The sequence below is a fragment of the Drosophila virilis genome, chromosome 4 (assembly GCF_030788295.1).
Source record: "Drosophila virilis strain 15010-1051.87 chromosome 4, Dvir_AGI_RSII-ME, whole genome shotgun sequence".
NCBI classification, from domain to species: Eukaryota; Metazoa; Arthropoda; class Insecta; order Diptera; family Drosophilidae; genus Drosophila; species Drosophila virilis.
The window spans coordinates 11582927-11595218 of record NC_091546.1 but is presented as its reverse complement, the minus strand read 5'-3'; the positions used below and the strand labels follow the sequence as shown (position 1 = coordinate 11595218).

Below are 12292 nucleotides of genomic sequence, written 5' to 3'. Positions count from 1 at the left end.
CACATCCGCCACATCAAAAGCCAATCGACGGCGTTTCGAGTGCGTGCCCCTGCACACATAGGCAGCGACAGTGGGGGCAACTTTCACAACTAATTTACATACAGCTTCTAACGCCATACCTACGTGACCATGCAAATCACATGGCCGGTGGGTTAAATGTGCGCGTATAGTACTCAAAGTTGAAATGGCTTTAATTACAATGACACTAACTGAAAGTTGTTCATAAACGTAAGATTAATCTCGTTTAGGTGCAGAAGTAACAAAAATTTGACTATGCTACGTTCATTTTCCTTTTAATAGCCTACTCAGATATTAGAAAAAATCTAATGGGAGCACAGAAAGCACATTATGTTAAGTGAACGAATGGAGTTTGAAGCCTAACTTTCTTCAATATTAAAGTTCATTAAAGCTTCACCCTGGATAATTGAATGTGGCTTTCGCAACTCTTATGTAATACAATTACAGGTGTAATCAGGGCTTAATATATTTGAGCATTAATACTCTAATCATTTCTTTGACTTGTTAATCTAATATTTTATACTAATAATAATATTGTAATATTTTTACTAATAATTAAAAAGTCTTATTCAGCTTGTGTCATATGTGAATAGTTAGAGATCTGAAAAGGTGCCACCGTTCTGTTCTAGTGTTTAAATTAAACAGAGTGTTGGGGTGTTATTTTTGCCCTTAGCTTGAATAGGAAAAGCTTAAGATTGATTAAGACGTATCTATTGTCGAACACGAATGCCCCAGCACGTAACTGGAGAGGTTTTAAGCTTTTTATTTTATATGCAGTCAGACTGTTTGCGTGTGTGTGTGTGTGTGTGTGTGTATGTGGGTTCGTGATGGAATCACATCCATAAACGTTAATCGCTCACTTTTATGAAGTGTAATAAATTTTATGTTACACGTTGCCAGCAATTTAGTGCTGTCCAAAACTCAAACTGAAACTGTTTTGCTGTTGCATATTAAATTCTGAGGTAAAAGTCGGTATAGGGTGTAGTTTCTCTAAAAATATCTTTATTCATATTTGATTGGTACCCAAAGTTTTGGTATTTGGTTTGTGTTTTAAATATTTGGATTTCATTGGTTTTATCAGTTGATCAGATTTTTAGTTGCAAATAACATGAACAAACATTTACTGAATTTGTATATGAATATCATATAACAATCACATTAAGTGTATTTGATTTATTTGAATTCATATTTGCAATATAGTATATTAAAACAATTTTCACTGTGCTAAATATATATTTATATATGTATAACTGTATGTATATTTAGATACACACAAGTACATATATACGAGTTGACTAATAATAATTATAATTCCCAATATTATGAACTTTCTATCAATTTTTCTATAAATATACTCATAAATTTGTATTTTGGTGTTTGATTCATGCCTACAATAGAATATTTACTAAATAAGTAAATAATTACATTTGCAAACAATTTATTTACCTTTATTTTTATTTTGTGTATATCTTTTGTTGCATTCAAACAATTTACTATTAAAATTGAAGTTTAAATATTTTATTCGCACGCTTTTATTGTTGGCTTTCAGCTATTGAAAGTGGGCCCAAGCAATTGTCCAATGCTCAACATTATTTGATTATCTCATTTTGTGTATGCTGCAAATCGATTTCAATTCTTTAATGACTCTTAGCAATATTTAAATAAATTATTTGCCGTGATGTGCTGTGCCTTACATTAATATTCAATAAACGTGAGATACGAAAAAATTGAAAAAAAAGAAACTAAAAGAGGACTCTTGCGGAGAGTACTGAACAGAAGGATAGCCTTTAAAATTTTGCGTCATAATATGAATGGTATATATAATCAAAATTGGACTTATATTGTCTCATACTTAAATATAGAAATGGCAATTATCAGATCGTTATAATATAACGTCTGTAAAATATATATTTGAAGCACATTATGAAATATTCGGCTTTAACCGTTGTCTAGTTGGAATCATTTGGCAAAGAGAAACTGAAATATCGCTGAGTATTTAGGTTTAACAATCTCTTATGTATTTCCTTTCCATAGATACATGTGTATGATACTCCCGTTAATTGCCTTTAGGGCTACAGGGCGTATGAAACATAATAAAAGTATGTGAATACATCATCTAACCGAAAATATGCAGCGTATGTGTTAAATGAATGCATTTAAAATGCAACAAAAAAAGCATATATAATTTAATTAATCTTATTTGGCATCGCAGTGAATAAGCATGTTTGGCTTTAACTCAAATTGTGCGTTACACGATTAAATTGTAATTATAATGTGGAATATATGTAAGCATTACTATAGAAAACTAGTTTGAAATTTATATATGTCGAATTACATGTTATAATGACTAAGTGCGTTTTAATAGACGTGCTTTTTTTTTTAATATTTATTTAATATTAAAATTGATAGTTATACTATTTAACATGATTCTTAAAGGACTGACATTTTAAAGTTGTAAAAACTGAAAAGTTCTTTTTAATTATAATTTTTATTGGTCACTTGTTGCTTGATTTTAGGTACTGCGCACAGTTCAACTTTGTTGTTTTTGTCTTTAAATTAAACTAACGGAAACCTAAGGACTTTTTTGCTTTCACTGATGCTTGTAGTGTGTGTGTGTGTTTGTGTTTGTGTTTGTGTGTGTGTGTGTGGGTGAGTTAATAACATTTTATTTGATTGCTTTTTGTTCTAACACATGCTCAGGCCCAGGGACAGTTGCAGTTGCAGTTCCAGGGCAAGGTCTGGTACAGGCTTTTAATTTAATTACCATGCTAGTATCATTGGAGACTACGTCTAACCTTTTACCTTTTTACCAACCTTACTCAATGTCTTGTCTAATCTTAATGTTAACTGAACGGTAAGTGTATTGAAAAATGTGTTTTATAGTGTTTATATATAATAAATAACTTCTATACAGTTGCTACAATTTACGGGTCTAAAAAGTCTTAACTGCTTTGCTATATGCTGGATAAATGTTAAGGTAGCAATGACATTAGCTGTAAGTGTGTGCTGAGCTTTAAAGTTTTAGCTGGGTTGAATCGAAGTGTTTGAATTCAATAAATGAATCCCTATAGCTTAAAGCACAATTGAATTCCTTCAGCTAATGCCACTTTAACTTATTTAACTGCGATTTCAAATTTGGTATAACGCTTCTATAAACATTGCTCTTAGGCATACGGAATGCCAAAATCGAGAGCTTTTACATTAAATATGTATTGTATATGCAGCATAACTAACTTTGATTATACACAATTCCCCTAAATTTATACATATATATATATTTTTGTATATAAGTTTATGCTTAAATTTGTTTTGTATGGAAAGTCCGTTAACCTGTGGTTACAATGCTAATTGAGTGGTTTTACACTTAGGCTCTACAATTTCTGTGTTTAGCCTTTAATGGGCTTTACTTAAACACTAGTAATTGATACAAGTAGTGTGTGAGTGTGTGTGTCTGTGTGGGTGTGAATGTGTGACACTTATGTATGTGTTTAACATTTAAGATTAAACACTTTCGGCCTCCTCTCAGAGATAATTTGGGCGAGACATGCAGCATAGTAGACTCATGTTCTTGCATATATAATTCTGGCGTCGTTTTGCCGGCCAAGGAGTATTTGTATCCAGCGCCGCATTGCGTTCTGTAATTGCCAAAATGAAAGAGTCGCCCATATGTACATACAGAGTTTGATTAATGAATGTGTCACTGAAATGTGAACACATAAGTTCAAATAGCTGTTGGCAAGTTTGCGTGCCTTTTTATACCCTTGCAGAGGGTATTGTAATTTTGTCTCAAAATCTGTAATGCATAGAAGCAGATATCTTCGATCCCATACAGTATATATATTCTTGATCAGTATCAATAGCCAAGCCAATATAGCCATATCCGTCTGTCTGTTTTAATGCGAAATAGTCCTTCAGCTATAAAGCTTTCGTCATGAAGTCCCTCTTTCTGTTACACGCAGTACATATGTCGGATATCTTATAGCCGCCATAGGATCTATCGGTCAAAAAGTAGGTTCTTGTATGAAATATTTTTTTGTTTTTCAATATATCTTAACCATACTCGGTATTGACTATTTTCCATGTGCTTCTTGGATACACGCAAAGCATTGTGAAAAGGTTGGATCTGCAAGGGTATTAAGTCTTCGGCAAGCCGAATATAATCCTTCGTTCTCGTTTTGCTGTGTAATAGAATTTCGCTTGGCCTCCGGCTGGACCCTGGCTAAATGTGAAAGTGCAAAGTGCAGCGGCGACTGCGCAGTAAACTCACCCAAATATGCCTCGTGCTGCGGCATATACTCCTGCAACTCGGATAACAGCATGGCAATGTCCTGCGAGTCCTTTGTTATGCTGCATAATTCCTCCTCATTGAAATCGGGCGTAATTTGCTTGCACAACAGTATTTGGCTTATGACATTGCCCAGATTTGAGGGGCCCGCACGATTCTCTACAAAATGAACGCAAAATATCAATGTAAAGCTTCAGCTCAAGCGTTTACGTCCAAAAGTCAAGCTGCGAGAGTGTGCAATATTAAAGACAGCCCAAATTGGCCAACCCATTTGCCGTTAGTTGTGCACTCCTTTTGCACTTAACCAATGACAAAGAATAGTTTTCTCTTTATATACATTTTTTATATGTTGCACGGGCTTTGCCTGCATACCAGGAAAATAAATAAATTGGCATTTACGAGTATTTATTTGCCTCTTTTTTATGCAAACAATTTTCTTGCCGGCTTCTGCGTGTGTGTTATATGCGTGTGAGCCCTTTTGTTATTTTTTTGCTTCATTAGCTTTGTTTTTATTTGCCATCCGCACTCAAAACATGGCAACAGCACTGTTTTTATAAAGCGTGCATCAAATTGGATTTTATAAAGGCAGTCGTGAATGCATATTAATATCTTTGAATGTAGTAAAATGTTTTTAATAATCACACTAACACTTCTGATATGAAGTTAGGTAGGCTAGAAGCAATTTGCCAATATGATCGTTGAATAGGAGAGGTTAAGTTATGCATCAAGTGTCAAATATCGTTTTTATTAAAACACTTGTATTTAAAAAACAAATTGTAACCTTTAAAGAGTTCTTTATTCTTATGATATTGCCGATATTTGTCCCGTGTCCTGCCCTGTGAGCCATCAATTTTCGATTATCATCAATCAATCAATCTTCATCAGTGCAAATGTAGCTGGGGTAATTAAAATAATATTTGATATCTAAAAAATTGTCGTGTTTTATGCCACGTCGGAAATCCATTTATTTCATTATTCACCTCGACGTATACGCAATATACGTATGGAAAGTATCGCATATATTGCGGGAGTCGCAATTTTTGATTTATGTAAGCCGCAGCTTTTCGCTGGCATTGCACATTTTTAAACTTCCCCTACCCTGCGTTGCCTCTGAGGGCATATATATTTTTAAATATTACGCCCGTTCCCTTCGCGAGCCCTGCTCCTTTTGTGTCATCCACATGCACATACAACAGAATCTCAATTTCATAAGGCCTCGTTTTTGCATTATTTATTACATTTTCATTGCACGGTGCTGCATTTTTGGGTACTATGTGAATGCGTTGGCTGCCATAAACTGGCTGCAGCTAAAAACCCACAAAGCCACGACCCCGCCGAGGATTCTGGCCTCAGAAATTCGCATTGTAAATATTTGCATTTCCTTTACGCTGTTGACAGTTGCGGGCTTAACGGGGGCTGGTAATTAAAAAATTTATGGTCAGCAATTTGCGTTTTGGCATTATTGAAGTGCAGCCCGAACAAGGATCCGACGAACCAATCAGTCAAGGCCAAACCAAAGAGCAGGCCAAACTTTTGCACTCGCACGTTCGAGCTTCAACATGGCCAATGAATGTTGGCAATCAAAGCTCGTACAGTCAAGCGGAATGCAACTGCCAAATGGCAAACAATGGCTAAGCACTTGCAGCGCTTGTCCTGAATTGCAATGACAAATAAACAAAGCACATACACACACAGACACACCCCCATGCACACAAGCGCACACACACACCAGTTTAAAACACATTTTAAAGCCAGCTTACCATAATAGCCAGACATATCCATTGGCACAACTTGTATGAGCCGGTAGCTTTTCACCAGCTCACGTAGAAACAGCTGAGCCATGTAGAAGAGTAGCACCAGGTGTGGATTGTCGGTGAGTATGCCTTCGGCCATTGCGCTGAAAAATATAAGTAAATTCATATGCAAAGGGAAAATCTATGTGTTTCAACTTTCATAGCTAGGATGTGCGCGCATGTGTGTGTTTTGTGTGTTTTGTGGCACGCCAAATTGCATGCGGAAATTGAGAAATGAAATTTATATGAATTTGATGACATTTTTGTTATTGGGGTCATATGTGTTGGGAAAGGCAGTCACTCACTGGGTCAAATAAATTCATGGGGCCCAGCTCTAAGGCCATTGTCAGTAGCTGACTCAACGTACAACAGTTGATCATATTTATACTGGTAGCCAAATATGCATTGCAATGTGTGTTTGTTTGCAAAGTGTGTGTTTGTCCAGACATTTGTCAATATTTTTCACAAAAGTAAGAAATAAATATATAAACTATGCGGGTCTGTGTGGCGATGACACTGCTGCAGCCAGCTTTGAGCTCCAAAAGTGGCTAATCGCGTGTGACAACAACAATTCAGCACGATAGAATCTTTTACGTGCTAAAGTATATTTTAATTTTTAGTTGAATAAAAGATCTCTCATTTTGAAGCCTAATTGCAGTTCTTATCATTTGCAAATAATTAAAATGTACTGAATGGATCCTTGAGCTTCAAGAGACGCCAGCTTTAAGCTTAAATTCTAATTTATTGATTTTTAAAGTATTTCGAAGTAAGACCAGTTTTGAGCAGTATGAAAGCACTCTTGATACATACATCTAATCAAATTAGATTTAAGGCGCTCCCAAATCCCAAGTAATTTGCATTCTTTATGGCTAATATTTTAATTTTATGAACATAATCGTTTTGAATCGTTTATTTGGCATTTAAAACCCAATTATGCTACAGCTTTAGCTTAAATCAACTCTGGCGCAGAAAGTGGAATTGCTTCTTGAAATGCTCATAATTCAAGTAATGTTGAGAATTTACAGCTGTTGTATAATTTGGTGCTTAGTTGGGCATCCATAGTATTAATTCTGAGCTGTGACGCTCGGAGAGCAATTATGAAGCGACAGTCGACACATAAATACGATATAAATTGCCATAAACATATTTGCAGAAGCATGAAAATAAATTCAATTTGTAAAATTGCTTTTGCATTGCCAAAACCTAGAGGAAAAGGGCGACTCCAAATGGTGCTACTAACTAACAATTTATATTGAATTGTTTTGCTGGTCGCAAAGATACCCTGTGCCTTTAGTTTCCTGCCGCAGTACATCAAAATCAAATGTTGGACTACGGGAATTATTTTTATAAATTCCATCCAACATTTTTTTTTCGCAAGCTTAAGAAATATTAAAATAGGCATTCAAAATCGGTGTATCCAAAATTTGAGATCTTTTGCATGATGAAATTTTAATTTCATTTTGATACCATATAATTATGTTACACATATATTTATAAATATATATTATAATTTTTAAGATCTATGATTTACATGTTTAGTCTCAATCAGAGACTATGCAACTCCCTTGAGCCATTTATATAGTTACAGGGTATAAATACATTGCTGGAAATGAAAAATATATTTTACCCAAATTACCAACTTGTCGGACAAGCAGTTCGGGCGTCTGCTCAGTCCCTAATCCGTAAATCCTGAACCCACCCACAATACCGGTGAATATGGAATGTGTGGCCATGTCCTCTGCACAACTATCTTCATGGCCTTACACCCTCACCCCCTGTCGACGTCAACACCCATTTTTGCTATTAAAGCAAATAAATTACAAATTAATCTTACCTTATGGTGTCCCTGTTCATCTCTCACTTAGTGTGTGAGCCTCTGTGTCTGCCTGTTTATAGCTGAACCTAGTTAAAGCGATTGCGATTTGGTTTCGTTCCCCATGCAAAGGTTCATTCCTGATAACAGATTGCTGAAGGTGTGTGGCTAAGAACACAGAAATGCTGTTGCTTAACCCTCCAGGAGAGAGAGGGAGGCATGCCTCACATTGAAGAGGGATAATTATGTGAGTAGAGCATTTAATTGATGGCGTGTCCCGCTTTATTCGAAGTTAATTATGTACATTCGGGCAAGGCAATTCTAGCAGACGGAGCTGGGTATATTGATAATAATGAATTCTTGATTAGAACGATATGTTTTTAATCATATTTTTATCTCTATGAATAAAACTGTCTGTCCCGACTAATTGATTGACCCACTGACTGGCTGCTATGCGGTTCTCAAGAATTTATGCATGAGTTTGAGGCTTTCATGCTTTATACTTAATGAACGAAATGTGTTTACAGAAGTCTGTCGTCCTTCATAGAAGAGGAATCAAATAAGCGATAAATGAAACTTCAAACATGAAAGAAAATTGGGAGCAAACTTTATATAAATCTTTTTTGTTTACTATTTATCTGCGAATTCATGTGAGTACATTATTAGGAATACGAATACATTTATTTTCTCTTAAATTCAATTGACATCGAACCCAATTTCAAAAACCGACATAATAATGCTACATAATCTTTACTCCAAAAAGTTTGCTTTTAAGACTCTAAATCAAATGGTTGTTCCTGCAGACAGGAAGAGAGCTCTTACAAATGTACTTTATTTCTTAATTTTCTATAAATAACCATAAGGATGACCATAAGGAACAGACTTGAATTCTGCTGCTACTTTCCATTATTTCGTAATTGTGTAGCATATTGAATTAATAGAACCAACAGTTTTATGTGCTTAAAATATGTTTAAATTAATGTTTAAATTAATGCAGAGCGATTTTTTTCCTCAAGCTTCAAGGCGCTAACCGAGGGACAAGAACATATTTTTATGGTTTTCTATTACTTTCTTTGAACTGAAAGCTATCGCTCTGGCCTTGTCACTTTTTATCTCTATCTCTGTCTACTGTTCTGTTGTTTTCTCTGTCTGGTGCTTATCCGACCCGACAGAAAATGTATGCAAAAGTTCCACAAATTACAACAACCTTTTCAGAAAGCAAAATGACTGGAATGAGCTAAGTCTGCACACCATCCAAAAAACGAAAACAAAAACCCAAAATGCGAGAAATAAAAAAAATCACCAACCAAATGGATGTTGGAGCCGGGGACTGTCAGCAGCTGCTGTTGATTACAGTTTGGACGTAACTTTCATTTATTGCGAATAACAGTGAAATATTTTTTATTGTGCTGCGCTAGCTTCAAACTCAAGATGGGTTTTCTTTTGGGTCGCAAGCGCCAAAGAAAATGGCAAACGGCAAAAACGAGCTTTCCAACAAAAATTGCACAATTATGCGTTGAGTGAGGCAAAACTGAGAATTGGGGGAGCGAGAAATGCGACGTTCGTAAACTGCGTCTAACGTGCGATTTCTTAAGGCAATGCGTCTCGTCGGACAAATCGAAGTTATTAACTGCAGCTGCGACGGTGCTGTAAAACTCTTCGTGGTTTACGGCAATCGTAAAAGTGTAAAGAATCTGGCTACGTGACGACTCCACTCAATAATCGTACTCTTAATAATTTGGCGCTATTCTCACTAACATGACCGCAGCGCCCAGAGCCCAGAGAATCCGGCGTCGAGTGTCGAAATAACAAATAATATTGTTGTAAAACCCAGAAAGAGATGCCCAGCGAGGGTGTTCGACTGAGAGTTATCCTACAACAAGTCTTAGATATTAGCTAGATCACGTTTTCAAAGTTCTTTTGATAAGCACTATATACGCTGAGAGCATTATTGATTATCTAATGTATCCAATCAGGATTAATACTTATTTAAGTAATATAAAAATAAATGTTACTATGTACTACATTTACTTGCAAAGAAATATTTTAAGTTACCGATGTGTTAAATAATATTAAGGGATAAAAAATTCATTTGATGAGTTTCGAGAGAATTGTGAACTTAAATGTTATATGTCGAAAACAGTTTTTAGCTATATTAAATTTGTTAAATATTCTGAATAGTATTAAGTATATATATTCTCTACTTAATATATACTCTTTTTCCAGAGGATTAGAATGAATGAATTTAGCTAGTTTGGGTGAATACCTGTTCTTTTTGATATTTGAAACAAACTGGAAAAACTTGTGATCAAAATAACAACGAATAATCTACAGAGCAAGAACTGTATTCACTACCCACAATTCTTATGGCTACAGGGTAGTTAGCAACAGTGCCAGGAAATATGTATGTGTAGCCAGGCAGACATTTGCCATCGATGCAGTCTGCAAGACTCGACATTGACTTCGGTATTATGCCCTGTGGGATCCTGACCAGTCAGTTCCATTGTTGTGTATTGTTTGCACTGCAGTTTTCGTGTCGTCAAGGACACAGAAATATGACGGCGATGTGAGGACATTATTTGCAGAGGAAATGCGTTTAAGCCAACATGACGACTTTGGCTTGCCTTGGGCATTCTGATGAGTAACTGGCTGTCAAAACAGATCCTAACGATAACAGTTAAAACAAAGTCAGCCAGCGACAGTAATTTAGCAACAACAAACAGCTGCTGCACATAACTGTTAGACAAACACGAGTATACAAATACACAACAGCAACAACAAGTACAATATGTGAAATGAGCGCAGTAGATCAACAGTTGGACGAACGGGAACATGCATACGCAACGTTGTACATCAAGAAATGTGTTTGTGTACGGCCGAGCAAACAAGCAAACATGCAAACAACTATCAGTCACTTAAGCAGTTGGCCAAAGTGCTGTCTGCTCAGGCAGGTGGAAGGAGCAGCAGGGCCAGGTGCCGGAAGCTGGCGGAAGATGCCAGTAGCTAGCGGAAGGCGCTGGAATGTGGAATGTAATATCTGCTGCTGCATCAAGCTAACTGCGTGGGCTACTTGGGGTAAAAGCAGACTTTTCTTTTTGCTTACCTGGCTGAGCGGTATTATAACTTGCTCAGACTGTTTGCTCACGGGCATTCGCTATGCCGTGTAATACCTATTGAAGTTTGGCATAAATAGGAAAACTTACATCGAGCTTTGAAGCGTTGGAGACTTAATGCTATGCAAGTATGTGGGGAAAGGCTCATAATGTATAAGATATGAAAATAGGCAAAGCGTATAAGAAATTCTTGACCTCATATTTGATGAAAGCTTGATTTGTGAAAATATATATAGAAGAACAAAGCACAAAAAAGCATAAAAACTAGTTAAAGTTTGACAAAGTTAAAGGAGCTTTTAGTTTATAAAGGGGAATTTTACAAGTTATAAGTTTCATACATAAAAAGCATAAATAAATTATCAGCTTAAGAATTCTTTAAGCAAAACTTCTTTTGTTTGGTTAGAGTATATCAGCTTCGGCATGTGTTACACACGACAAGTACCTACTTAATTTTTGTGTGCTGCGTTTTTTTTTTCTCTTTTGTTTGCTTTTGTGACTTCGGCTGCCTCACATGGTGCGGCATGTGTTTACAAAACATAAAAACAACAACGAAACACTGTCAGAAAGTTTAGTCTGTGTCATTGTCAAGTTTCGCTCAAAGTTTTTCCAACGCACACTCTCACGGCACTCCGCCCTGCCCCCATCCCCCTTGCTTCGGCAGCAAATACTTTTTACTTTATTGAACTTTTACTTTCAATTTAACTTTCTGGCTTGGCGCTTTGATCTGTCGCCGCTGTCGCTGCTGCTGTTGTCGCTAATTCATTGCCATCGCTCATACGCCGAGTGCGCCGCAGGGTAGCTCGACGGGACGCTGCTGCTTGTCGAGTCTTTCCTCCACATTTTTGCCAATTTAAACCCAAAAATTAATTGAAATATCTTGTGTCAGCTTTAATGACGTTTTTTTTCTTTGTATTTTGCCTTTCCTATTGTTATTATTTCGCTTGGCTTATAGCCAAAGCCAATCATCAATTTCAACTGCCGAAAGTTGATTTTTTGTTGGTCCCTGCACTTTTTAAGCTCAAGTTACCAAAGGAAAAACGAGTATATTTGTTTTTCTTTAGCAATGTTTTTTATGCTCCTGTAAACATTATTAAAGCTGGAGCCCCATTTTTGGTAAATACAATATATTCTCCTATGTCCACTAACATTTTATCTTTTAATAGCCGCTGATCCAAACAGAGTAAGTATAATTTCACTATGAACAGTGTACTACACAGTCGGGTGAGTTTTGTCTTTTTGTTTTACATATACAAAAAATACAATAACAAGT

At 36.1% G+C, this 12292-nt stretch overlaps 1 protein-coding gene across 4 annotated transcripts in view; it reads right to left on the bottom strand.

Annotated features, from left to right (window-relative positions):
* Positions 1-12292, bottom strand: part of dcma (decima) — a 74431-nt gene that overhangs the window by 39831 nt on the left and 22308 nt on the right. The window contains exons 4-6 of one of the 4 annotated variants that reach the window (XM_002052091.4): positions 6064-6200; positions 4286-4462; positions 990-3653 (exon numbers count right to left, since the gene is read on the bottom strand). The exons of 1 other annotated variant lie outside the window; for it this stretch is intronic. In XM_002052091.4, the coding sequence (XP_002052127.1) occupies positions 3541-3653; positions 4286-4462; positions 6064-6200 (427 nt within the window). In that variant the 3' untranslated portion in view covers positions 990-3540. Of the gene's footprint in view, positions 1-989; positions 3654-4285; positions 4463-6063; positions 6201-12292 lie in introns of those variants that run through there. 2 more of the 4 variants (XM_032438320.2, XM_070209199.1) reach the window with 2 other exon arrangements.